Source organism: Drosophila mojavensis, unplaced genomic scaffold (genome assembly GCF_018153725.1).
Source record: "Drosophila mojavensis isolate 15081-1352.22 unplaced genomic scaffold, ASM1815372v1 contig_136, whole genome shotgun sequence".
In the NCBI taxonomy this organism is placed as follows: Eukaryota; Metazoa; Arthropoda; class Insecta; order Diptera; family Drosophilidae; genus Drosophila; species Drosophila mojavensis.
In genome coordinates, this window is record NW_025318667.1 from 2090494 (window position 1) to 2116121 (window position 25628).

Below are 25628 nucleotides of genomic sequence, written 5' to 3' on the forward strand. Positions count from 1 at the left end.
GCTTTTGCAACTTCTATGAAGCTTGAATCTTCGTCCTCAAACGTATTTATACCATCCACGAAAGATTCCTGATCTTGAAGGAACGATAGATGGTCGAAATACCATATACTTGGTCTGTATATGTCGTCAGCCCTAGCTCCAGACTTTATGCTTCTTCTTATTTTTTGCAACTCACGCCGATAGGCCGCGCGCAGAGAATTCACTTTTTTTTTACTGACTGCACCGTTGCGCTTTCATCATGCTCTTTGTATTTTCGCACAAGCGTTTCCCAAGATTTGGTTCTCTTATTCTTGTCCTTGTAACTAGCGTTTTTTTTCTGCCACAAGCATGGCTCATTTTTAAAAGATGTAATGAATTTCTTTAGAAATGCTTTATTCATTTTGCACGTGTTGATTTCACAAATATTTTTTTCAAACGACGTTCGTGCGAGCATGCCAACCGATTTGTCGAACATGTTCGCACAAACACGCGTAAAATAGAAACATTTCTATTCTTCGCGACAGTGCTGTCATAATTTTTCGAGCAAATAGAGTCCGATTGGAAAAAAAAGCTAAATTCAAGAAAAAATAAGCCAAAATAGAAGCTGGGTTTAAAAAATGAATTAAATTCATTTACGATTATTCAGCCAGATCTGACGGGAAAAAAGCTAAATGATAGCCCAGCGAAGTTCGCGAACACGGTCGACGAACAAAATGTTCGTGCGAACACCACCATCCACATGCAAACATTCGACGATCACAAAATGTTCGGCGAACATGTTCGCAAGTGGATGGGCCCCTTAAGGGCTTCCAAATACAGTAGATTATATAATGTATGTATATCTTTAATATCCGTGATTGGGTAATCGTCTATTAGTATTGTAAGAATGTTTCCTATCAAAAAACCTATTGCAAATTTTTTTTTTAAATTAAAACTCGATTTCAACAATGGCAAAGATATCGATCATCGATAAGCATATTGATATCGAATATTCAGAGCTGCCCAAAAACGATCTCTTGCGGAGGGACTAATATGTATATCTTTATTTTGTATTTTATACCTATGCACGAGTATATATTATACACACACATATTTATGTTCCTTGAAGGTACTAACTGTATGCAATGAAAAAATAGTTAATTTATTGCATATTATTGATTCGGCGGATCGGCGATCATTTGATCCATTGCCGCCAATGTAGAGAGCTGAAATCCATTTTCCACATTCTGGATCATGGTGTGCAGCGACTTAAAAGCTTCTCGGTTCTTGGTGAATTTGTGTTGATTTGAGAGTTTGTTGCGCGGTCGATGATGGTTTTCTAGCTGCTGCTTGCACTCCTCCAGAATCTGATTATCCAATTCGGTGGGCCGCTTTTCACTGGAAAGGGCAGTGCTTACTTCTTCTAGCTGAGCGGGTAGACTTGCCATACGCGCAGCGGCTATCTCAGAGCTCTTCGCTTCGAGTAGCTCGCGCAGGTCAACATTTTTGCTCAAGCTAACCAGGCTTGTGTATTCCCGCTGATATTCCCGTTTGGCTTCGACAAAATGGCGCGCATGCTCTTCGGTTTGACGGTGCATATTTTTGGCTTGCTCGGTGTAGCGCTTGAGAGATTCTAGATGCAGCAGATACTGGACATCTTCGAGGCCATTGTTTGTACTATTTTCTGTTGTCATTGTATATATGTATGTATGTAGCTTCTATTCAAAAACAAAATTAAATTTTTTATACTTTTGTGAGTGTGTTTGTATTTGAAAAGCACAACTTGCTTACTGTCGACAAACTCTCGACGTTATCGATAGGCAGTTAGGTATCGTATTAAACTGTCAATGCTGTTCTATTTGAGTATTCAAAAATATAATACTATGATAATATGACAAAATATTTGTATTATCTTGTCCATATAAATGAGCATGGCAAATATGAATACATTCAATAAATTGAAATTGAATATTAAAATACATACATATATGCACGGTATTCACTAACTATAACTAAATAATGAATAATAATGTTAATGATTAAACAATTTTAGATACAAACATTTTTTTATTATTCTTGTTTTATACATATATAGTTTTTTAATCTTTCAGATAAGTTTTTCAAGCTCCAGCCGTGTCCTCTGCCACATATCGATAGCTAATCTATCGCTAAATTGTCTGCCCGATAGTTGATAGGTGCTGCCAGACAACAGTCAAACACGTGTTGCCGGCTCATTGTATAAACACAAAGCACGGAATTCTAGGAGCTATTAATTCTGCTTAAATATTCAGAAGAAATAGAAGTGAATAATAGCAGATACTAGCTCAATGGCGCGTGGCAAGAAACAGAATCCATTTGCAGCTAGAAAACGACAAAAGCGTGCAAATGTAAGCAATTATTTAAGTAAAGCTGTAAGACGAACTTGTTGAATACATTTTCTTTCTTCTTTTTGTTTTCGTCACCTCGAAGGGAGCTCCGGAGCGACCGGATCGACGTGCCGAGCCCTACAAGGAAATCGAGCGTGACAATGCAGCCTTCATTAAGTACTATCACCTGCAGAATATCTGTGCCGACGAGGAGGAATGGACACAATTCTTGGCCAGCATTCGGGAAAATCTGCCCACCACATTTCGTGTAACCGGCTTCAAGGATGAAGCCAAGGCGTTGTTGAACATAATTAAGACGCAGCTCTTCACCGAGTACGTGCGCGCTGTGGCCGAACTGCACGAGCTGCCCGCCGAGCAGGTGGAGCGCCCCCTCTGCCTGCCCTGGTATCCAAACGGAATGGCCTATCAGCTGCACTTGACTCGGAAGGACATTCGCCGCTCGGAGCCGCTGTTTCGGCTGCACAACTTTCTCATTGTGGAGACAACGGCGGGTAGCATAAGTCGCCAGGAAGCGGTGTCCATGATTCCGCCCCTGGTGCTCGACGTTCAACCAACGGACAAGGTGCTGGACATGTGCGCCGCGCCTGGCTCAAAGACGGCACAGCTCATCGAAGCCCTACACGCGTCGCCGGAGCAGCACAAAATTCCTCCCGGATTCGTGCTGGCCAACGATGTGGACAACAATCGCTGCTATATGCTGGTCCACCAGGCCAAACGCCTGAATTCCCCCTGTCTGCTGGTGACCAACCACGACAGCAGCTTCTTTCCCAATCTGCTGCAAACGGATGTAGCCACCAACGCCAAGACCATCCTGAAGTTTGATAAGATCCTGTGTGACGTGCCCTGCTCCGGCGATGGCACGCTGCGGAAGAATCCGGATATCTGGATGAAGTGGAACCTGGCTCAGGCCTACAATCTGCATGGCGTTCAGTATAGAATTGTGCGCCGAGGCGCCGAGATGCTGGCCGTCGGTGGACGCTTGGTGTATTCCACTTGCTCGCTGAATCCCATAGAGAATGAGGCGGTGCTGCAGCGTATCATTAAGGATTCGGAGGGAGCTTTGGAGCTGGTGGATGCCTCGCATCTGGTGCCGGGTCTCAAATATAAGCCGGGCATGACCGACTGGAAGCTGGCCACCAAGGAGGTGGACGCCATCTACACTTCCTTTGACCAGGTGCCCGAGCAGCTGCACACAATCATACGGCCGACGATGTTTCCCCTGCCCGCCGCGGAGATGTCCCAAATCGGCATAGAGAAGTGCATGCGGGTACTGCCCCACTTGCAGGACAGTGGCGGCTTTTTTGTGGCCGTTATCGAGAAGCGGCGTCCGCTGAACTTCGAGAAGAATGACCTAGAGGATTTGCTTAAGAAGGCTGAACTGCTGGATAAACCAGAGCAGCCGGAGGCTCAGCTCGACGAGTCGGGCAAGCCGGTGGAAGACGAGAAGTCTGTGCCATGGGGACCACAACGGAAGCGCCGACGCCTCCATGGCTACAAAGAGGATCCGTATGTGTTCTTTGACGAGGATGATGCTGACTATGAGAGCATACGGCAGTTCTACCAGCTGAATGAGACGCTCAACAAGCGCTGCCTGCTCACTCGCTGCAAGACGGAGCGCAAGAAGAACATCTACTACTGCTCCGACCCCATAAGGGATCTGGTGATCAATAACGAGAGCAACATCAAGATCATCAATACGGGCGTGAAGACGTTTGTGCGCTGCGAGAATCGCCATACAGTGCATCCGTATCGCCTGGCCCAGGAGGGTCTGCAGACGTCGAATGCCTTCATTGGCAGCAGTAGGCGCATCCAGGTGGAGCGCGAGGATCTAATCCTGCTGCTGAACTGCACGGATCCAACGAAGCCGCCGTCGACGCTTGAGCTGAAGCCAGAGACGCAGCAGCGTTGCAAAGAGCTAGGTAAGTAAATTAGTTTCATATTTTATGTGAGGCCATTCCTCTCATGCTTCTTACTCTTTGCTTTGCAGGCGTGGGCAGCTGCATCCTGAAATACGTGGACGAAGCGTTTACACTGTTCATTGTGGGCTGGCGCGGCACTTCCAGCCTGCGCGCCTATGTCGATCGTGACGAGACGATTCACATTCTGCGCCTTCTGGGCGCCGACCTCAGCAAATTTGAGGTCAACAAATACGAGAAGGCGAAGGAGGCCGCCGCTGCCGCGGCTGCTGCAGCAGCGGCTGCGGGCAATGCTGCCGAGCAGAAGAATGACGAGGCGGAAGAAGTGATGGAGAGCTCAGAAAAGGAGTAGCATATACACATATTGTAATTAAATATAACAATTTGACAAAATTAAACATCGAGTTTGAATAATGAAACTCCGTCAATTACCCAATTCAAATGTCGTTTGATGTGTGCTGAAATTATGCGCTTTCTTGGCTAATAATGCATGGTTACACTGTACGTTTAGCGGGCTAATGAAATGAACTGAAGCGACTGATGAATAATAAATAAAGTACAATTTTGAAAAGTAGTTAATTAATAATATATTTTCGTGTGACGACGCACTGTTCATTCAAGTTTATTGTAGCTTACCGTATTGCTTTGAAATTTTGCGAATTTGAGCTTTTTATTGCATGGTCACACTTTTCATAAAATGGCGTTGGATGAGTTTGCGGGCCGAAACAAATGCGTGCTTTTCTTGTTGCGTGCCGCGTAATTGTACAAACATTCGAATTTAAGTGGTTATAAAAATCTATATGTGTACATAAATATATGTGTATCCATATATAGTTTTGACTTAAGTGTGTACTAGCAAAATAGTTATAGTTAAACACTCAAATCAACAGCTAACATTCGCAAACATTCAGGTTCAAGGCAACGGTAAATATAAAAATACATACATTTGTATGAACATTGCGCTGCTTTAAATATATATGCTTAGGAACTTAAAAGCACTAAATGAGTAAATATATTCATTCATTTTTCAAGAAACAACAAATAAACATTAATTTTGTTATAGCGCGGCTTCTAGTATTTCTAATGCCAAGAATATGCCTGTAGATCGTGTGAATTCTAACGATATTTTTAAAGTGCTGCCATTCGCCCCGCGAGTAGTTGGTATATATCGATAAGAAACAATCGCAGGTACTAGAAATGGACTTTCGAAAAATCATTGAAAGTCGAAATATCGAATCAATTGTTAGCGGTACATTGTAAAACCCCGTTATTCTATCAATGGGAAGTAGTAAGTACACTCTTATATTTACTTCTGTAGGTTTTATTAGAAGTAATTTTGAATTTACATTTGTACATAAAAGCAGTCTCTTGATTTATTTATCCAAACCGGGTATCCATTTCTGATTACTTGACTCACTTTATAAGCGATGTGTTTCTTGTGGCACATTGCTTTAGGCGTCTTGTTCGGTAACTCAATGATGTTTTCTGTTCTTGAGTCAGTGGGTGGTGTTGATGTCAGAGAGAGGAGAGCCGATTTGGGTTATTTGTACTTCCACTACGAGCCCCAACCACTAATAATTTGTAACAGCATGTTTTATTTGCAGTGCGTAATGTTCAACACACTATATTATCAATAGTTTTAAAGATGACGAATACCAATGAATTTTGTCTTAACGATCAAACAAAAATTATGTTCTATGTATTGATAATATAGCGTGTTGAACATTGCGCACTGCAAAAAGAAACATGCTGTTTGAATTATTAGTGGTTGAGGCTCCTACACGATTTTGTCAATTACTTTGGGGTGGTAGAGCAGGTTATTTTTTATTAGTTGGCTCCGAGCTGGCGGCTAGTACGTTATCACTTACCATTGAAGCGGTGGGCATCTGCAGCACTGATGGAATCGCTGCTAGAAGCTGATCCATTGATGGTTGTTTCTACTGGGGTAAGGTGTGCGGCTTTGCATTAGTTCCTTCCACAGATAGACAATTTGATACTCGTCTTTTTTTAGATGCAATAGGCTGTTCAATTGGGAGATCGGGAGCTGGTTGTGGTCCAGTTGGGAATTGCTCGGAAGCTCGTTGTGGTCCAGTTGGGAATATATTGGAAGCTGGTTGTGGATACGATTCCTGAACTAATGTATTAGTTTCTGTGGGGTTCTGGCGGTTTGATGCTCGCCTCTTCTTAGGTATAGTAGGTAAGATAGGCTGTCCAGCCGTAGCTGGAGTCGATTGCTGGGGTAGTGTACTACGTCCATTGGGCTCCATTGGCATAGCTTGTCCCGGGAGTATTGTATTAGCTCCCGGTGCAACTACACGTGCTGGTGGCCAGCTTCCCTTGGGTACAGTCGACAATGGCTCTGTTGGTGGGAAAGATGGTATTGTGTTAGGGCTTGTCATAGCTTGGTGCATTGTTTTTCGTCTCTGATACCTGCAGAAGGCCGTCCAGTTGGGACTGGACATGGAGCTGTTGGTATTTGTGATGTGGGCTGCCGCTCAGATGACTCAGTTGATTTGACTGGCTTAAGGCGTTTGGAGTCCACGTCAGTCACACGTTTTAGAATATCTTTTATGCTGTCATCTGCACAGGTTGTCATCGGATTGACCGACGGCTTGGGAATGAATGTTTCCGGAGGTACCATTTTTGCCTTGGGAGGCCTGCCTCGCTTTTTAGGAGAAGCCTTCGGCTTTGGCGACTTCTTAGGAGCTCTTCTGACGTAAGGTCGCTTCGTCTTAGGCGGCGCGTCACTTGCTGAAGCATCCGGAGCCTGAGGAGGCTTGACAGCCGCCGGATTTCGTTTGGTGTACTTGCGCTTTGGCTTAACTGCTGGTACGCTATTCTCTCCAGGTGGCATAGGTGTTGCCAGTGTAGTTGACACAGGTGTTGCTAGAGTAGATGGCACAGTTGGGGTGTCTGCTGCCGCCGAATTAAAGGGCGTAGCAGGCAAGCCAGAAAGCAATGAACTATGTAAGGATGGGGCTACAGGCAGCGCCAACCCAATATCAAGCGGTGGAGCGGCTGCTGCACCAGTTACAGCAGGAGTAGGTGTAGGCTCAACCTTCTTCTTCCGCGGTCCATATGGCTTGCGAGGTTTGCGCGGCTTAACCTCCAATGGAATCATATTTTCATCTTCGATGATTGTTGGATCCGGCTTCGGAGCCGGTGTCTTCGTTGCGCGTGGTTTAAGAGGGGCCTTGCGGACGTATTTGCGCTTTACGCGTGGTGGCTCTTCGTTCGGTTTCTTATCGTTGGCCTCAGTTCCGGCACCTGTTCCAGCACCTGTTCCAGCACCTGATCCGGCACCTGTCGTGACACCTGTTCCAGCACCTGATCCGGCACCTGTCGTGACACCTGTTCCAGCACCTGTTCCAGCACCTGATCCGGCACCTGTCGTGACACCTGTTCCGGTCCCTGTTCTGGCCCCTGTTCCGGCCTCTGTTCCGACCTCTGTTCCGACCTCTGTTCCGACCCCTGTTCCGACCCCTGTTCCGACCCCTGTTCCGACCCCTGTTCCGACCCCTGTTCCGGCCCCTGTTCCGACCCCTGTTCCGACCCCTGTTCCGACCCTTATTTCAGCCCCTGTTCCGGCTCCAGTTTCGCTATCTGTGTCGCTCTCTGATTTACTGTCTGATTCGCTCTCTGATGTACTCTCTGATTCGCTCTTTGACTCGCTCTCTGATTCGCTCTTTGATTCGCTGTCTGATTCACTCTTTGATTCGCTCTCTGATTCGCTCTTTGATTCGCTTTCTGATTCACTCTTTGATTCACTTTTTGATTCACTCTCTGATTCGCTATCTGATTCGGACTTTGATTCGGACCCTGAAGTGTCCGCTGCCTGGGCCGCTACCTTGGCTATCTTGACCGCTAACTTGGCCGCTCGCTTGGCCGCTGCCTCGGCCGCTGCCTGGGCGGCCGCTGCCTTGGCCGCTGCCTCGGTTGCTACCTTGGCCGCGGCCTCGGCTGCTGCTTGGGCGGCCGCTGCTTCGGCGACTGCCTTAGCCGATGAGTTTCCCGCTGCCTTGGTCGCCGACTTTGAATAGCGGCTCTTTGGCTTGACTGAGGGATCGCCCTGCGGATTCGTAGCATTATTGGCGGCAGGTGTTGGTTGACTGTCCGTGTTTTTAGCACTGCCTGGAGCACGTCGCTTCTTGCGTGCCGGATCACAGCCTTGCGGAACCGTCTCACACGGACACTGCAGCGGAACACGAACATTATCGTATTTCGCGAGAATATCGAGCACCGCCTGGCTGGATGTGCTCTTGACTATTTCCTCTCCCCTAGGAAACTTTGTCTTGGTTGACAAGCAGGAATGCTTCTCTATGATAGGCGCCGGCGGCCTCTGGTGATCGGACGTGCGATCACTTGGCTGCGCCGGGGGCTGCAAAACGGAATGAAATTTGTGCAAAGAATTATGTTACTAAACTAGACTCACGATTGGGTTCAGGTACTGCTTGTACTGTTCCCGCAACCTATCTGTCCGCATCTTGCTTTCTTTCAAAAACTTCTGGTATTCTTGGTCATTTTCCACGCCAGAATTTTTGACTTTCATTTTTTCATTGAATTTGCTCATTTTTATTAAAGTTAAATTTTCTATTAATTTATTTTTTTTTTTTTTTTTTTTTTTTTTATACTAATATTATATGATTATCAGATTTGATATTCTATTATTTTACGCGATTTTCGGTTGTTATATTTTCTTTGTATTATATATTATTTTTTTCTGAATTCGAAATTTTCACTTATTTTTTGCCTTTTTGAATGTTATTTTATTTTTTGTTTTTACAAATTTATTTTAGATATTTTTACGACTATTCCGGAGCGCAGTAATTTTAGCACTGAAGGTTGAGCAGTCTGAACATAACACAAGTTCATCCGAGTTTTTCAAGGCCTTCTTGGTTTTCTGTTTTTCATAAATTTGTAAAAAAAAGGTGAATAAAATTTTCTACTCATCAATTGCGTTTGAGCTAGACGTCAGATAAACGTCATATTCGAAAAGAGGATAAGCTATATGGAAAGTCCAAAATCGATAGATAGTTAGACGGAGAGAAAGGATTCTAAGTTGATCATCAACTCTTATAGACTAGCAAGTTAATCTGTAATCTCTTAATGGACTATAGGCTACAAAATCTATAGCTCTATATAGATCGAGTTCCTTGAGGATCGACTTAGGTCGCTGCTATTGTACACTTTGACTTAAATGAAATTATTGAAATAAGAAAACATTTTGTTTTTGTTATAAAATGTTACATTTATATTTTTTTGTTTTTGCATTATTATTATTATTTAGTTTTTTCCCAGTATAAATATATCGTATATAAAGTATATAAAAAAAAGTTCATTAAAAAATTACACATACTCTTTATGTTGTTGTTGTTGGTGTTTCTTTCTTTTTTTTTTTTTTTTTTTTTTGCGCTTACAAATTGTATCTCATTTTTGCTTTAGTAAATTTCGTTTGTTTTTCTCTGTCTTTTAAAAAGTACATAGAATATATAAAATGGGGTTGAGGGGGTGTGGCATATATCAGTATATTGCTTGCTTGCTTTTTTTTCTTATTATTGATTAAGAGTGAAATTTTATTATTATAATAGGAATGAGCTTATTTGCAATGTATTTGACAAGAAATGGAAAAAATGCAATAAAAAAACAATAAAAAACAACTTTTGTTGTTGCTTGGATGGCGGCTGTTTGCAGTCGTTGTTGCTTCACTTTAAACAAACATAAAAATTACTAAAATATGATTAAAAAAAAAAAAAAAAAAAAAAACAAACAATTTGTTGTTTCTGAGTGTGAGAGCGAGAGAATGCGTGTCTGTTTGCTGGTGCAAAAAAAAAAAGTTGATTTTTTTTCTCTGTTGCTGAATTTAAGCCTTCTTCTCGGCCTCGATAACCTCCTTGGTTGGCAGCACGTTCTTCTCGTTAGTTTCGGTGTGCTTCAATTTTTTCGCATCGAAGTTCTCAATGCCGGCGATAAATTGATTCTTCTCCTTCTCCAGTTCAATTGCTAAAGATAGAGATAGAAATAGTTGGTTAAATTGTTCACATTTTAGTTGCAATTGCCTTAAATGGCCAACAGCTGGTTTTGCCAGTTGTCTCTCCCTCTCCCTCTGCCTCTGCCTCTACGCACCTTCCTTATCGGGCAATGGATTCTTCTCATTGGTCTCTGTATGCTTCAAATTGTTTTGATCGAATGCCGTGATGCCCTCGAATATGGACTTTTGGGTCTTCTCGGCAGCCACATCTGCAGCAAAAATGTTTATTGTTAATTATTAGTAAGAATAGGAACAACAATCAAGACTTACCCTCGGCAGTTGGCAAAATGATTTTCTCCTGGGTGCTGGCATTCTTCAGCTTCTCCGTATTGAAGCCCTCCAATTGGCTCTTCAGGTTCTCGGCCACCTTTGGCAAGTCCTTGAGTGCTGGTGCTGGGGCAGCCATCTGAAATTATACATGTTCATAAAAACGTTATTTCTTATCTGCAGAAGGCGCATAACATCGATAGCTGCCAGAGGGGTGAGTGACACATCGCTAGCGGTTCGATAAAGCGGAAATGCACATCGATAACAAAGCCTGCAGCGCATACTCACGCACCAATAATAAATGTACATAATGTATAAGTGTGTGTGTGTGTGTGCCTTTGAGTTTGTTTTGAGAAACTCCGTTGTTTACCGTTGGGTTTATTATGCGATTACGCTGAATAGCACTTTATTGATTAACAAAAGTAACAACCCATACTCATACGAATTTGTCATGCCCGCTAATGAGTCATGCTGGACAGCAAGGACGCTATACCCATACCGCTAAAATAGACATCTGTGTGCGTGCGTTTACTATCGAAGCACCAGCAGCAATACAAGCGATATGGAGAGAGAGAGAGAGAGAGAGAGCGGAAAAATGAGCGTGAGCAAGAAGTTCAGCGAACCTACCGCAGCAGCAACAGCAGCAGATTAAATTCCAATTGGACAAGCAACTGGAGGCGAGTGTACCGTTATCAGTGCTTGTTTTGTTAGTCGGCGCGTTCGCTCAGCTGCTAGCAAAATAACTGAACTGCATTTTATCACGTTTATTTTTAGTTGCAAATCAACCAAAATGTGCCCAGCTAAACATTGTCCATTGTTCATGCCCGTATTCTAGTTAATCAACAAAATTATACAGACATACATACATATGTATGTATGTATGTAAATGTCTGTATGAGTGTGTGTATGTGTTGTGTACATATCACACATTAAGCAAAAAAGTGTTCATGCTTCATAAGAAATAGATCGATCGCAACGTTGCCAAAGTCGGTTGTATTTAATTTCAACACCCCACAAAAGCACACAATCTGCCCCATCTGCCTTCTCGCTCACACTTTAACCAATTTTGTTTGCGCACATACATATAAAGAAAGCGCTTCATTAATATCGATAACAAGTGCATACATATGCAATGCAATGCATGTGCATGTGTATGTGTGTGCATATGTATCTGAATTGCACAAGTAAGCGTTACAAGGGCGGCAACCGCGCCAAAATAGAAAAGTATATATAGAAATAAATCTACGCTTAATAGTCGTCTGTGTTTTTATTGACCATATATGGACATATTAAGGCGCGCCTAAACGCAATTCGCCCCTGGCCGATAGACGCTGATTGACTAACGGCTGTCGGCCGTCGCAGCGTTTAGTCATTCCCAGCAGCAGCAACTCCTTTTTAAAGCAAAAACAAACAAAGGCGAATATTGCAACTCTCTCGCATACACATGCACACACACATGTATACACGTACGTTTATGTACATATACGGCGAATTATGTTGTTTTTGTTGCGCTTTATTTTTGTGGGTTTTTGGGGGGAGTAAGTTTGCATGTTCTCGCCTTGTTTGCCATGAATCAACTTCCAACTTGAAGCGAATAATGGTTTGCGATGAATCATTTTATTCGTCGTCGTCGTTGTCGAAGTCGCCGTCGCCGTTGCCTTTGTTGCTTTTGTCTCAGCCCACACTTGACGCACGCTCTCTCTTGTGGCGGCGAATGGGGAGAGTTATTCAAACCTCGCTTCAGTTGGAAGTGTCTTTTGTTTTGTTAATTTTTATATCTTGTTTTCGGGGTTTATGGTGCTGTGTGCGCTGATTGGAGCGGATGAGCAGATGTCTCTGGAAGTGTGGGGGTCATTTGGCCGGCGCCAGCTAACCGCCAATTCGCCGTTAGGCCAATTTTGATATTTGAAAGCATCGTCGAAAAAAAAAACGCCGCTCGAGTATTAAAGCCGGCGGCGTCGATGTCGCTGATGCGTGGCGGCGGAGGCGGCGTTATATACATACATACATATGTACATGTGTATATATGTATGAACAGTCAGTGAGGCGAAAGCAGAAAATGTAAAAGAACAAAAGAAGGAAGGCAAATGACAGACACGTCCGTTTTACACCCTCGCCTTAGTCAGCAGACAGCCTGCGCTGGCTCCTGTTATGCCCACACATACACACGCACATGCAGTGCACGTCTGTCAGTTGGTACATAAATTTCAATATGTGCGTTTCAGTGTATATGTGTACATATGCGCTCGCGACATTAAGTGAATTTTAAATATGCATAGCAGCACCGCAGTTTAGTCATTCGCTGTATGAATGTATGACTGCGTGTGTATATGTGTGTACATGTGTTGCCTTGTGTTATTTCATTTTAAATACATTTTGCATTTCTTCTTTTTTGCTTTAGCGATAAATTAAACGTCAATTAAGTATTATCGATAGCATCATACGTGCGCCACGCCCTCGCTCAAGATAAATTTGCGACGAGCAACACATACATACACAGGCTCGCATACAAATTTTAAGCAGGGAATGCAGCTTAAATGCACAGCTGCAGACTTACACATATACATGTACACATATACATGCAATGTGTATAGATTTACATTCGTATGTATGGGTGTGCTTTTGTGCGTGTATGTGAGCACGCGCAAGCCGCAAGCACATATTGTGGGGAGGATATTTAACAGCGTCAAACGCCCCGCCCAAGCAGCAGCCGTTGCAGACATACACACACACACATATACAGAGACTCAGACTCACACGCACATAGATACACAGGCAAACATAAAACAGACGCCAAAAAACGAAAAAGCCGGCCGGCAAAGCTCTGACATACCAAAAAAAAAAAAAAGAAACTAGCGAAAAAATAACAAAGAAGCTTAAGGCCGTCGACTTAACAGCTGCTCAAATAGATTGGTAAAAATGTTGAGCAAAAAAATAAAGAACTAACGGAGTGGCCACCGTCGCAATAAATAATTTATAACAAATGTTAAAGAGGAGCTCAGCTCTCCTCCCGTGTCTCGCCTCTGGCTCTACCCCTCCCGCATACACTAGCTGAACATTTGCAATGAATGGAAATGGGAATGCTGGAAGCGCAGCCACAACAAATACAGCAGCCGCAACAACAAGACAAGGCAAGAGAGACGCAAGAACAGCGCCGCAAACAAAAACCAGTTGGTGTTGGCTGGCTTTTGCAGCAGCAGCAACAGCAGAAACATCAGCTTTAGGTTTTTTTATTCGCATACTTTTTTCTTTTGGCCCCCTACTTTCTGCAATAATGAAAAAATACGAAACGTAGCCAATGGAAATGGGGGAGCAAAAAATTATTATAAAAATCGCCGGTGCAAAAAAGTAGCACATTAATAAAAAGAAGCTTCAACTCACCTTAAATTTGTGCTGGTGATTTTTTTTTGTAATTTAGGGTTTGGTTTTAAATGGCAAAAGAATTGCGCACTTTACAAAAAATAAATGCGGGTGGGTGAGTTGACTGGCTGGGTGGAATTATATATATATCTATATATATATATATCTACTAGTGTATTTATATATATATATATGTATATATATTATGTGTTAAGTGTTAGCACTTGGCAAATTGGACACTTGCTACTTTATTACTGTTATATCGCGAAAGCTTGCAAGCTAACAGAACGACACACAACTTAATACTGCGCGACAATTGTTCAAATCAAAAAGATGAAGGCGTACGGATTCATGTTGGGGCTGTTTGAACAAACGCATAGTTGTTATCGATAGCGTCATCGAATGCATCGACACTGCATTGCCTGTTATCGCATGCTGACCTACACAACGATCATTCGCGTATGGCATTCTATCGAGCTACGATAGTTGATTATTCTTTTCTGCGGTATTTTGCATAAATTTCGCAACGCCCATTTACTGTGAATGCCCAAAGACGTTACAATTTTAAAATTTATATAACTATCAGGTAGACAGTAATATTACTTTAATAAGGCTCGGTTTGCAGGTATATACACACATTTGTATACTTAGGAGTTCGCCCCCATTCGTCTAAATGGTCAACATATTGCTACGCATAATTTGCAGAACGACATTCATTCCAAACGCGCTCCATCTCGGCGGGATCGCCAAAACCATGCGAAGCTATGACATCGCTATAGCTATCCGGTCCATAATACTTGGGTCTATCAAAGTGGAAGTCATCGCAGTGATGCACGGGTATGCGCGCCCGCAGTGCCACCATGCCCAGGAAGATATCATCGAACCGGAACAGGGGAATGGAACGTCCCACAGCATACATCTTGAGCAAGGCATCCCTTGACAGGACGAACGCGCCTGCTGTCACGTACGCCGGCCACTTGTCGAATGGGTATTCCTCAAGCGACACATACCACTTGCTGAACTTGTGCCGCAGTGGAGCGCTCTGGATTACGTAGCCAGCATATAGAAGGCTCTGATGATGAGTCTGGCGCCCCTTGCCGAGGAAGCGCAGCACATTCTTAATGGACACATAGTAGTCGTCATCCACGAACAGGTAGAAGTCGCTTGTGTTGAAGTGTTCGCTGGCCCAGCGCAAGCCCATCATTGTCTTGATGGTATTATTGAAGTACGCATCCACAAAGTCAGCACGGATTATGTCTCCATGCTGCTTCGCCTCCTCTAGTGTCGCATCCTTGACGCTTGCGCCCTCGGTGGGCGTGCCCAGCATAAAGGCGCGCTTGATGTGCACGTCGGAGAAGCGAGCCTCGTAGCCCCACGTTTTGCGAATGGCCTGACGTCGCTTTGCATTGCCAATGGCGCTCTTTACCAGAATTGTCAATCGGGGCGGATCCGCTGAGTCGTGTTTACTTGTGAATGCGGGCAACTGGAGAAACTTGTAGTTGAGCGGCGGTGAGGCAGAGTCATTGTGTAGCGGATAGTAGTAATGCGTCTCAAAGTCTAGTTCGTACAGATGAGTCAGAATGCCGCAAAAGTCCACCAGGAAGATTAGAGGTATGGCAAGCGCACATTTTAGCAGTAATTTGTAATGTTTTTTTAACATTGCGCGATAGCCACTAGCGATGACAACAACAATGCCTTCATCGTTATACGACAGATCGCACGCCTATCGATAGGTCTAAGCAAACAAGATTTGAATTTAAATTTGATTTGTTATGTGCCTCTATATAACAGTACAATCTCGTTATAACGCAAATAATTCACATAATTCTAAGTAGACTGGCCAAACATAATATTTGCTATAGTTGAAAGTCGGATTTCCGTTAACTGCAAAAAAGCACTTAAAAATACCTAATAAATTACCAAAACAATATACCGTCTGCAGAAGTGCAAAGAAGAAGATCGCGAATTAAATGTACAACAACGTATGATATGATATTGCGCTAAAAGATTCAAAATGTCGGAGGAAACAGTAACTGGAACAACCAAAGCTGCCAGCAGTTCGACCCTAACAACAGCACAGCGTGCGCGCATCGAGCGCAATCAGGCCAAGGCACAAAAGCTAAGAGAGGCCAAGCTCGTGTCGCATCCTTATAAGAATGTACAAAAGTAAGTAAAGCCAAGTAGATATGTATATCCTTAGGATACCCAGCTCATTGTGTTCATTGTAGAAATGGTAACGAGGAGTTGCCTGTAGCTGGCCAGGACAACGCCGTCATCAAGGTGCAGGGCACCAAATACATCGACACAGGAGGCGGCTTCCTCTTGGAGCAGCCTGTCCTCGGTGCGACCGGCAAGCCGACGGGGGAGGAGCCGGCAGAGGCCGCTGTCATCGAGGACGCCATTGCCATACCCGTGGTCTATGAAGAGTGCCTAGAATGTGGCGATCAGTATGCCGATTCGTATTTACTCAACAATTTTGGGCATTCCGTGTGCGACAAGTGCCGGGACAACGAGGAGCGCCACTCGCTGATCACGCGCACCGAGGCGAAGGCCGAGTACTTGCTCAAAGACTGTGACTTCGATAAGCGAGAGCCAGTGCTGCGCTACATAAGCCGCAAGAATCCACACAATGTGCGTTGGGGCGAAATGAAGTTATATTTGCATCTGCAGGTGGTGCAGCGCGCAATGGAGGTGTGGGGCAGCGAGGAGGAGCTGACGCGGCAGCACGAGCTGCGCGAGGACAAGCGCGTCCTGGGCAAGACCCGCAAATACAACAAGCAAATGAAGCAGCTGCGCATGGAAGTCCGAAGCAGTATTTATACTAAAAAAACGAAGGGTGTGCACGTTCACGAATTTGGTCCCGAAACGTACAATGAGGCTGATGACAACTATACACATGCTTGCTTGACTTGTCAGTATACAGAGACATTTGAGAAAATGTGAAAGCGTTTCTTGAAATCTGTCAGTCAAAATCATTTCTAATAAATTGCACTGGTTAGTGTAAATTGTTTAAAACGTGAATTTTCAGAATTTTAAATTTTGTAATTATCGATAATACGCGTAATTGGTGGTATTTTCATTCGGTGGTATTTTCATTCGCGATAAATGGACGAAGACGAGAACGAAATGTTATCGCGAGCTACCATCGCTATAAGAAACGCCAAACTAAAAACTCTGCAGCGCCAGCAGCAGCGAGCGCAGAGAGCGGAGCGACGACAAATTAGACGAGAACTGAAGCAACAGAAACAGCAGCTGAAGGAGGAGAAGCAACAGCAAAAGCAGCAGCTGAAAGAGCAGAAGCAGCTGCAGAAGCAGCAGCTGAAGGAGCAGAAGCAGCAGCTGAAGGAGCAAAAGCAGCAGCAAAAGCTGCAGCTAAAGCAGCAGAAGCAACAAGAGAAAGAGCAACAAAAGCAAGAGAAGCAGCAACAGAAGCAACAGCAGGCGCAACAGAAGCAGATAGAGCAACAGAATCAGCAGGCACAACAGATTCAGCAGCCGCAACAGAAGCAGCAGCCGCAGCAGAATCAGCAGCCGCATCTGAAGCAGCAGCCGCAGCAGAATCAGCAGCCGCAACTGAAGCAGCAGCCGCAACTGAAGCAGCAGCCGCAACAGAATCAGCAGCCGCAACTGAAGCAGCAACAGCCCAAACCCCCTACACTGCTAAAGAGTGTAAACAAATCAGCTGCACAGCGTAAAAGAAACACAGCTCGCAAAATGGAGGAGCAGTCGGACGATGAGAACTTTGAGCCAAAGACTAAGAAGATCAAGCGCGATTGGCTCAACAGCTATTGCTATTCAAACAAGGCCATGGGCATGATGAAGAAAATGGGCTACGAGGATGACAAGGGTCTGGGTAAGAGCAACCAGGGTCGCCTCGAGCCCGTAATTGCCGTCCAGCAGGATGGGCGTCGTGGCTTTGGCCTGAAGCTGAATACCGTCCATTGGTCGGCGGGAAAATGGGATCCGAGTCTGGAGGACCTGGAAATACCGGAACCGCTGATTTGGCTTAAGCAGGAGGGCAACAATTGTGGCGCCTACACGCTGGAGCAGCTGATGATGCAAATGGTGACCGGCCCGCGCAAGCTCACCATCGACGACGAGACCCAATTCTGTGATCCCGAGATCTTGAAGCACATACTTAGTGCAAAAACAGTTTTTGACAGCTTGAACGATACTGAGAAGCGTCGGGCACGCTCTCGCTGCAATCCGTTCGAGACAATTCGCTGCTCCATCTTTCTAAATCGTGCCGCTGTCAAGATGGCCAACATAGACTCGTTGTGCCAATACATGTTCACCGATCCGCGGGACAAGAATGGCCAATCGTTGATCGGTCCGAACGAGCTGCTCTACTTTGCGGATATGTGCGCGGGTAAAGATCAGATCTCAGATCACAGATTTCTTTCTCTATATATGCTTTAATCTATGTTTCTGTCTATGCAGGACCTGGCGGCTTCTCCGAGTACGTGCTCTACCGCAAGTCTTGGGAGGCGCGCGGCTTTGGGTTCACGCTGCGCGGCTCAAATGACTTCAAGCTGGAAAAGTTTTTCGCCGCCTCGCCGGAGTCGTTCGACACATTCTACGGCGTCAAGGACGACGGCGACATATTCAACACAAGCAATCAGAACTCCCTGAACGACTACATACGCAAGCACACACCGCAAGGCGTCCACTTCGCCATGGCCGACGGCGGCTTCTCGGTGGAGGGGCAGGAGAACATCCAGGAGATCCTCTCCAAGCAGCTGTATCTCTGCCAATTCAATACGGCCCTGAAGATCTTGCGCGTCGGCGGCAGCTTTGTGTGCAAGCTGTTCGACCTGTTCACGCCATTCAGCGTCAGCCTCGTCTACCTGATGTATAAGTGCTTCCAGCAGATAGCCATACTTAAGCCGAACAGCAGCCGTCCGGCCAACTCGGAGCGCTACATCATTTGCAAGTACAAGCTGCCGGACACGGAGGCCATCATTGGCTACCTGGACCACGTGAATGAGGTGCTGAATGTGGCGAACGGACAGAAGCACAAGGAGGATATTGTGGACGTGGTTGAGCTGTTCAATCACAACGAGATGGTGCAGGACGTGCACTTCATGGAGTACATTATTGATTCGAACAATGTCATTGGGAGGAAGCAGATCGTCGGGCTGCGCAAGATAGCGGCATTTGCACAGAACCCGGAGCTAAAGGAGGCCCGCCAGTCGGAGGTGCGCCAGGAGTGCCTCAAGTGCTGGGGACTGCCCGACAAGCTGCGCCAGGCGCCGGAGGTGAAGCCAACGGAGCGCCTGCTCGAGGAGCTGCTTTGCGACTGGGCCTTCGATCGCAAGTGGATGAATATGCCAGCCAAGGAGCTGAAGTCCGAGAAGCAGCTGCACAGCGAGATGCTGAACGTGAGCGACTGGCACTTCATGCCCATTGGACGCGGCGAGAACAACATCAACGGCTGCACCCTCTTCCTGTGCAAGTCGCGCGGCAATCTGTGGCGCTACACGGACCACCGCAAGTGGGAGCAGGTCGAGTCCACCTTCAATATCCAGCCACGCACCGTATTCTTCGGCGAGATCGCGTTCGAGTACACCGGCGAGGCGCGCACTTCGCAGAGCGTCTCGGCGCTCCACATCATGGATGCCATCTGCTTGGGCGGCATCGATATACGGCGGCGCCCGTTCCTCGAGCGCGTCAGCATGTGTGAGAAGTTTGCGCGCAGCTTGAACAAGCCGTACAAGCAGGAGCGTACGTGCGGCACCATCCGTTGCAAGCCGCTCTTCCGGCTCCAGGACATGGATAAATTCTTCGGCCAGATGCGTCCGTACACGCTCAAGGACAACTCGCAGCGCCTGGGCTTCATGTTCGACGATCACAAGTTCTTCGTGCCCGGCGGCGTCCTACTCTTCTGCGAGCTGACGGTCAGCTATGTGACCGCCTATTCGCGGTCTCACCATCAGATATACTACTTCAATACCAGCACGAACGAGTCGCTGTTCAAGGATCAAATCAATCCTTCGCGCCTTAATGAGATCTTTTCGTCGTTCCGCCACAGCTACATGAGGCGCAAACTGTGGAAGTGGACGAGCACACTGCAGGTGGACCCATGCGCCACCGAAGAGCATCCAAATATTCTGTATCGCAGCAATTTCGAGCACTTTATCCGTGAGAAGCTAATGCCACCCCACCACAATTCCAATCCTAATGCTAATGCAAATCCCAACACTAATCCTAATACCAATGAAAATCACAATCAACTAAGAAGCTAAGCTCGGATTTCGTGGAGTGAATTCGATTTTAAATATTTTTTTTTTTTTTTTCAACGGCAAACGAAATAACGATAATATTGTGTGTTTGAATGTTATATACTTACACATGCATACATATGTAAACATACATATACATACATATACACAAATATGTAAACATACATATGCATACATATGTAAAACAATACATATGTTAACATACACATACATACTTATGTTAACATATATATACATACATATGTAAGCATACATATACATACAACTGTGAACATACATATGCATACATATGTTAACATACATATGTTAACATACACATACATACTTATGTTAACATATATATACATACATATGTAAGCATACATATACATACAACTGTTAACATACATATGCATACATATGTTAACATACATATGTTAACATACATATACATACACATGTTAACATATATATACCTATATATGTTAACATACATATACATACATATGTTAACATACATTTACATACAAATGTTAACATACATATACATACATATGTTAACATATATATACATACATATGTAAGCATAAATATACATACATATGTTAACATACATTTACATACAACTGTTAACATACATATGCATACATATGTTAACATACATATGTTAACATACATATACATACACATGTTAACATATATATACATTTACATACAAATGTTAACATACATATACATATGTATGTAAACATACATATACATACATATGCTAACATACATTTACATAAAAATGTTAACATACATTTACATACATATGTTAACATATATATACATACATATGTAAGCATACACATACATACATATGTTAACACACAATACATATGTAAACATACATATGTTAACACACATTTACATACATATACATACATATGTAGAACTATTTTGGATCTAGACAATTTGCATAGGGTTTAATCAAAATTGTAATTATTATCAATTTACTTGTTTTGCAAGAGTATTTGAATTGTTATACGTTTTAACGAAGAATTAAGTTCAGGCAATTTTTATAAATCTATTTGTAATATCACTAACCACAATAATATGACTATGGTTAGTGGTAATATCCAATGGCTGGACCCATCTTAAAAAGAAGATTGAAGAAACAAAAAAATAAAACATACACACACAGCTACAGACATAGCAGAAATCAATATTAAAATATAAATTATTGACGTCAACCAAAGATTGTTTTTTATTTAAGGTCTTTAATTATTTTTTTTCGCGCATATCTCGGAATATCTGGGGAATTTCCCGTTTTCTGGTGTGCGATTTGCAGAGCTGCCGGCTCAGTTAGACATATCGATATCTAGCTATCGATTGGCGACTAAGTTATTGCGCACAATGGTCGTGATAGCTGGCTTCACAAATGCGAGAGAGATAGGGAGAGTGATGGAAGGAGATCTCTGCAGATATATTGAAATATAATTTTCTAATGATCTATAGAGCAGCAATTTTGGTTGCATAAGCTTAACGAAGCTAATCAGCTTATTAATATGATCAGATATAAGTATATGATGTATGCTTGTAACTTACAAGTTGTAAGTACTTAGCGTGATCGGCGTTTGTTTATATTACAAAGAAGAACGCTGAATCGGCTGAGCCGAGCCTGACTAAGTAATTTTCCATTATTTACCATTTGATGTGTCTAGCTTCATATACATACATATGTATATTCTGCCACTCAGTCGTTAGTTTTGCGATAAATGTGAAGGAAGAAAGCTATGTATGATAATTTTCTCTACACTTCAATCAGCCGTGTTGAATTCATAATATACAAGTGACTCAGAATCATCTTCATAATATTCTATGTGGATATCAGAGGAGTATATCTACCTCAACAACATCTAGAGCAGGTAACCCACTCCCGCTATATCACTAGAGCTCGAACTTTTCATAGATCTTCGCCAGCTTTCTGTAAGTATGAATAAAAATCAATTGCAATCATATAACAAACACACACATATACAAACTATTCACATTTATTGTTATATAGAAATGCTAAATGCTGGTATCTAAGCTACAGTTGTTTACTTTAATAGCTTCAGATGCTTCACATATTTGTGTACCACATCCTTGACATAAGGCTTGATTGCTACGCAGGTCGGTATATTCTCTGGCTGTTCGATCCAGAGTTTGTGCTTGATCTCGTTCTCTTTTAGCTTTTCGCTTAGCTTTAGTAGCGCCGCCTCATCCTTGGCCTCCAGCACCACTTTGTGCATGTTGTCCAGATCCTTCAGATATGCCTGCGTCTCCTCGTCGTCAGCGTGGAGGCTCATGACAGCGGCCGTTGCATGGCAACATTGCGCAATTACCGCACCCAGTGGCCAGTTGAGGGTGCTGCGCAAGTCACTACGCACCACAATATATTGGACTATGTTGGCCATTAGAGTGAAAGTCCTTTCAGCAATGCGCTTAGCCACCAGATTCTGTTTACATATAGTTCAAGGCGTGTATGCTGTTCAATTGTGGCGGTCGGCTAGGCAAAATTTGTTGGAGCACACAGGCTGCACAGCTGTTTTGCTGGTGTCGGAAGCAGCGTATCTATTATGAACAGCTGATGAATCGGAAATTGGGGTGACCACATGCATGTTATACGGCTGATTTTCGAAATGCTTATGCCAATTGTGAATACCCGCGTTTGGGCTGCCCACACTTGTTGCTACGGCCAAAAAATGTGGGCTGCCTATTAAGTGCTGTTCATTTGTGAATTGCCTGGGAACAGTTTGAAGTGCATTAAATTACTTGCGAATAATGCAATAATATACTTACTAGACTTCTTACTACGGAAAACAAGAGCACAATCATTTTCTTCCAGAAATGCCATCATGAATTGCGCAGGTTTATAAAAGCCAATCAGGTGAACTATGTGTATCAATTGTGAACAGTAGCCCATTAGGAAGCCCACATTCGTTGGCAAAATACAAACTGTGGGCTGCCCAGTGGGCACTATTCATATTTGAATTTCCCGCCAACCAATTGACAATTAACTTGGACTTGATAATAAATTCAATGAAAAATTGTCTCTGTACATAGCATATTATTATTTTTAAAATAGTTGCTCCATTTTGCTAATTTCTTTCAAATTAAAATTTTCTTTCTTGATTAGTTACGTCAAATAGATTTAAAGCAATTCGTATTTCAGATTAAATATACATCTGCATATATGTTTATCAATCTCTACATTTATGTTGTGTCAAATTTTAATTGAATTGTTGTCTGCATTTTTGGTTTGAAGTCGCTGCGACTTTATTCTGACTTGTCAAAAACAGAATATTGCAATTTGTATTTCCTCTTTCGTTTTTGCAACGATTTGCAGCTCAATTAATCACACAAAAGGGGAATGTGCAAGTACGCGAGGGTCGCTCATTTAGTAGTCAAATGCTGAATGCACCCTGTCTGTGGATGAGAAAAAGGCTTAAGGAAATAAATGTATATCAAAGGACTTTCTATAATAAGGAGAATTACGTTGTCGATATAAATATATGGGGCCAGCTTGACTTGACGCATAGTAAATTGAAACTTTTTCTTAAACTAGATTAAACTAGCATTTGCCGATAGCTTACTATTGAGCCACCCTCGCTATGTCGTTGGGTCAGCGATGTTTTTGTTTTGTGATTCGACAGAGAGACAAACGAATAGTTGCGAAATGTTGCAATCACAGCTGAGAGAAGAGACGAGAGGAGACTGCTGGGGAGAGAGGTGAGTGGTGCAGAGGCGTGGCAGTGACATGCGTCCGTAATTAACGTCCCATTTTGGGTTAGATTATCCATGAATAATTGGAAATGACGCTGGTCGCGCCTGGTTCGACCAGCCCAACGTCCATGGACGCGGACACGGACGCGGACACGGACACGGACGATCCGGCATAGCGAGTGGAGCCAACTGCAGCAGGAGCAGCGCAGATTGATGATGGCCGAATAGTTGCTGCTGCCATTGAGTGTCTGCAGGCCAGCCAGGCTATGGCAGTCGGCTGGCACCGGCCACGGCAGCCGAAAACTTTGCTAATTGCTTTTTGGCCACATTGGCCAAGGCGCTGCCAACGACAGCCGACAGCCGACGGCAGCGACGGGCCAACACAGTTATGGCAGCAACAGCAATGCCATTTGCAACCCATCCATGTTTGGCCAACGAGCCAAGGATCTATTGCATTATGATACCCTGCACACCACATGTGCATAAAGGGCATGCTGTTTCCATCGCTCATTATGAAACGTGCTTATATGTCATTAAAAATATGATATGCTTAGCTCATAGATCGCTCATGTTACTTTAGGTCTGTTATGCATGCTGAATAATACCCTGTAAATTTTGGTATTTCTGCTAAGTCATTGAATTGCATGCCATTTACATTCGACTTGAACAAATGGTTTTTATAGTGCATTGAGATACCCTGTACACCATCTAGATAGTGGGTATGCTGTTTCGAATGCTCATTATGGCGTATGCCTGTGTGTATATATTTAGTGTATAATTTGTTGTTTAACTAACAAAACGCTTACTATACTCCGTTCATTTTCTGAATACCCTGTAAGTCATCTTTCATATAGATATATAATATATATAATATAGATTCTTTGTTAAAATTAAAGACTTGCCATACAAATACAGGGTAACAGCAAACACTTAAGTCGTGGCATTTCTTACTGAGATAACGAATAGTTCATGAACCGGTTCGAGCTTGGAACGCTCAAATGCTCCAAGTCGAACTGGAAGAAGCAGAAAGAAACCAAGTAAAGCTGAGTGAAAATACGTTTTAATGCAGTCAAATGTGACTTTAGCTAGTTAGTTAGGCAATAGATAAGCTCTTTGTACGTATAGGGTATTGATTAGTTGAGTTAGCTTCAGCTTTGCACAGGTTTAAGCTCATTTATCTCTGTTATAGCTGCGCCTTTTTGTGCCTTGGCCTACAAATCGTCGACTCAGCATGAAATTAATTACGCAGACAAATGCAAAGATATGTATATAGTATATATATGTATATAGAGGTAGAGGTAGAGGTAGAGTCACTAGAGGAGTGGGTGCTACAATTTGAATGGATAGTTTCTCGCACTTTGGCATGCCATAAATTTAGCACTCGCTTCTCAATTGTCAAAACAAATTTGCCAAATGTGCCATTCATTCGTTATGAGATTAGGGCCAGCCCCAGCCCCAGCCCCAGCCCCTGCCCCAACCCCAACCCCAACTCACATTCACATATTCACATGCTCATTCATATCCTTATTCACATCTTCAGGCAGCCTCAGCTGCTCCCTCGGGATGCAGTAGCAGCTGCTGCGGGCTCTCTCTCTAGGCTAGGGCGGCGGCTAGGGGCGTGGGGCACAGCTTGGGGCTTTGGTTCAGTGACCGCTGTCCATGGCAAATGCAAATGTCATTTTGTGGCCATTCGTATGAATAAACGAAATTAAACGCAAGGAATGACCCAAAAAAAAAAAAA

The 25628-nt window shown here is 43.7% G+C and overlaps 8 protein-coding genes across 10 annotated transcripts; 3 read left to right on the plus strand and 5 right to left on the minus strand.

Moving 5' to 3' along the window:
- Window positions 1–1007: 1007 nt before the first annotated feature.
- Window positions 1008–1775, minus strand: LOC6585557 (augmin complex subunit dgt4). The gene has a single exon (XM_002011149.4). It carries the CDS (start codon window positions 1650–1652, stop codon window positions 1131–1133), a length of 522 nt encoding a protein of 173 aa, XP_002011185.1. The 5' UTR covers window positions 1653–1775; the 3' UTR covers window positions 1008–1130.
- Window positions 1776–2153: 378 nt separating this feature from the next.
- LOC6585556 (tRNA (cytosine(34)-C(5))-methyltransferase) lies at window positions 2154–4697 on the plus strand. The gene is made up of 3 exons (XM_002011148.4): window positions 2154–2345; window positions 2428–4264; window positions 4333–4697. Exons 1-3 carry the CDS (start codon window positions 2286–2288, stop codon window positions 4611–4613), a joined length of 2178 nt encoding a protein of 725 aa, XP_002011184.1. The 5' UTR covers window positions 2154–2285; the 3' UTR covers window positions 4614–4697.
- Window positions 4698–5566: 869 nt separating this feature from the next.
- Window positions 5567–8858, minus strand: LOC6585555 (proteoglycan 4). 3 transcript variants are annotated; one of them, XM_044011633.1, is made up of 5 exons: window positions 8694–8858; window positions 7637–8639; window positions 6692–7540; window positions 6130–6620; window positions 5567–6058 (listed from the first exon to the last, which is right to left on the minus strand). In XM_044011633.1, the coding sequence occupies exons 1-4, from the start codon at window positions 8829–8831 to the stop codon at window positions 6199–6201; spliced, it is 2412 nt and encodes an 803-aa protein (XP_043867568.1). In that variant the 5' UTR covers window positions 8832–8858; the 3' UTR covers window positions 5567–6058; window positions 6130–6198. The 3 variants fall into 3 exon arrangements, with proteins under 3 accessions (XP_043867568.1, XP_032588763.1, XP_015016434.2); XM_032732872.2 differs by having other exon boundaries at window positions 6692–7528; window positions 7613–8639; XM_015160948.3 differs by having other exon boundaries at window positions 6692–8639.
- Window positions 8859–10072: 1214 nt separating this feature from the next.
- On the minus strand, window positions 10073–14225 carry LOC6585554 (thymosin beta). Its single transcript, XM_002011146.4, has 4 exons — window positions 13938–14225; window positions 10560–10695; window positions 10385–10498; window positions 10073–10261 (listed from the first exon to the last, which is right to left on the minus strand). Exons 2-4 carry the CDS (start codon window positions 10693–10695, stop codon window positions 10122–10124), a joined length of 390 nt encoding a protein of 129 aa, XP_002011182.1. The 5' UTR covers window positions 13938–14225; the 3' UTR covers window positions 10073–10121.
- A 253-nt stretch (window positions 14226–14478) lies between these two features.
- Window positions 14479–15618, minus strand: LOC6585553 (beta-1,3-galactosyltransferase brn). Its single transcript, XM_002011145.4, has one exon. The coding sequence runs from the start codon at window positions 15574–15576 to the stop codon at window positions 14605–14607; it is 972 nt and encodes a 323-aa protein (XP_002011181.1). The 5' UTR covers window positions 15577–15618; the 3' UTR covers window positions 14479–14604.
- A 121-nt stretch (window positions 15619–15739) lies between these two features.
- LOC6585552 (DNA repair protein complementing XP-A cells homolog) lies at window positions 15740–16937 on the plus strand. The gene is made up of 2 exons (XM_002011144.4): window positions 15740–16082; window positions 16145–16937. Exons 1-2 carry the CDS (start codon window positions 15931–15933, stop codon window positions 16857–16859), a joined length of 867 nt encoding a protein of 288 aa, XP_002011180.1. The 5' UTR covers window positions 15740–15930; the 3' UTR covers window positions 16860–16937.
- A 71-nt stretch (window positions 16938–17008) lies between these two features.
- Window positions 17009–20306, plus strand: LOC6585551 (cap-specific mRNA (nucleoside-2'-O-)-methyltransferase 1). The gene is made up of 2 exons (XM_002011143.4): window positions 17009–18285; window positions 18357–20306. The coding sequence occupies exons 1-2, from the start codon at window positions 17022–17024 to the stop codon at window positions 20159–20161; spliced, it is 3069 nt and encodes a 1022-aa protein (XP_002011179.3). The 5' UTR covers window positions 17009–17021; the 3' UTR covers window positions 20162–20306.
- Window positions 20307–21923: 1617 nt separating this feature from the next.
- LOC6585550 (putative peptidyl-tRNA hydrolase PTRHD1) lies at window positions 21924–22760 on the minus strand. Its single transcript, XM_002011142.4, has 2 exons — window positions 22172–22760; window positions 21924–22106 (listed from the first exon to the last, which is right to left on the minus strand). The coding sequence occupies exon 1, from the start codon at window positions 22576–22578 to the stop codon at window positions 22222–22224; it is 357 nt and encodes a 118-aa protein (XP_002011178.2). The 5' UTR covers window positions 22579–22760; the 3' UTR covers window positions 21924–22106; window positions 22172–22221.
- Between the last annotated feature and the right edge of the window lie 2868 nt (window positions 22761–25628).

What these genes read in the sequence shown, in the direction of transcription:
- LOC6585552 (XM_002011144.4), top strand. Translation starts at nt 15,931, where the DNA reads ATGTCGGAGGAAACAGTAACTGGAACAACCAAAGCTGCCAGCAGTTCG. An exon ending in CCTTATAAGAATGTACAAAA is followed by an intron (nt 16,083 to 16,144) that starts GTAAGTAAAGCC and finishes TGTTCATTGTAG; the next exon opens with AAATGGTAACGAGGAGTTGC.
- LOC6585551 (XM_002011143.4), top strand. Translation starts at nt 17,022, where the DNA reads ATGGACGAAGACGAGAACGAAATGTTATCGCGAGCTACCATCGCTATA. An exon ending in CTTTGCGGATATGTGCGCGG is followed by an intron (nt 18,286 to 18,356) that starts GTAAAGATCAGA and finishes CTGTCTATGCAG; the next exon opens with GACCTGGCGGCTTCTCCGAG.
- LOC6585556 (XM_002011148.4), top strand. Translation starts at nt 2,286, where the DNA reads ATGGCGCGTGGCAAGAAACAGAATCCATTTGCAGCTAGAAAACGACAA. An exon ending in AACGACAAAAGCGTGCAAAT is followed by an intron (nt 2,346 to 2,427) that starts GTAAGCAATTAT and finishes GTCACCTCGAAG; the next exon opens with GGAGCTCCGGAGCGACCGGA. An exon ending in GCAGCGTTGCAAAGAGCTAG is followed by an intron (nt 4,265 to 4,332) that starts GTAAGTAAATTA and finishes TTTGCTTTGCAG; the next exon opens with GCGTGGGCAGCTGCATCCTG.
- LOC6585555 (XM_015160948.3), bottom strand. Translation starts at nt 8,831, where the DNA reads ATGAGCAAATTCAATGAAAAAATGAAAGTCAAAAATTCTGGCGTGGAA. An exon ending in AGCAGTACCTGAACCCAATC is followed by an intron (nt 8,640 to 8,693) that starts GTGAGTCTAGTT and finishes TCCGTTTTGCAG; the next exon opens with CCCCCGGCGCAGCCAAGTGA. An exon ending in AACTGGACGGCCTTCTGCAG is followed by an intron (nt 6,621 to 6,691) that starts GTATCAGAGACG and finishes TCCCACCAACAG; the next exon opens with AGCCATTGTCGACTGTACCC.
- LOC6585553 (XM_002011145.4), bottom strand. Translation starts at nt 15,576, where the DNA reads ATGTTAAAAAAACATTACAAATTACTGCTAAAATGTGCGCTTGCCATA.
- LOC6585554 (XM_002011146.4), bottom strand. Translation starts at nt 10,695, where the DNA reads ATGGCTGCCCCAGCACCAGCACTCAAGGACTTGCCAAAGGTGGCCGAG. An exon ending in CATTTTGCCAACTGCCGAGG is followed by an intron (nt 10,499 to 10,559) that starts GTAAGTCTTGAT and finishes TTTTTGCTGCAG; the next exon opens with ATGTGGCTGCCGAGAAGACC. An exon ending in TCCATTGCCCGATAAGGAAG is followed by an intron (nt 10,262 to 10,384) that starts GTGCGTAGAGGC and finishes CTCTATCTTTAG; the next exon opens with CAATTGAACTGGAGAAGGAG.
- LOC6585557 (XM_002011149.4), bottom strand. Translation starts at nt 1,652, where the DNA reads ATGACAACAGAAAATAGTACAAACAATGGCCTCGAAGATGTCCAGTAT.
- LOC6585550 (XM_002011142.4), bottom strand. Translation starts at nt 22,578, where the DNA reads ATGGCCAACATAGTCCAATATATTGTGGTGCGTAGTGACTTGCGCAGC.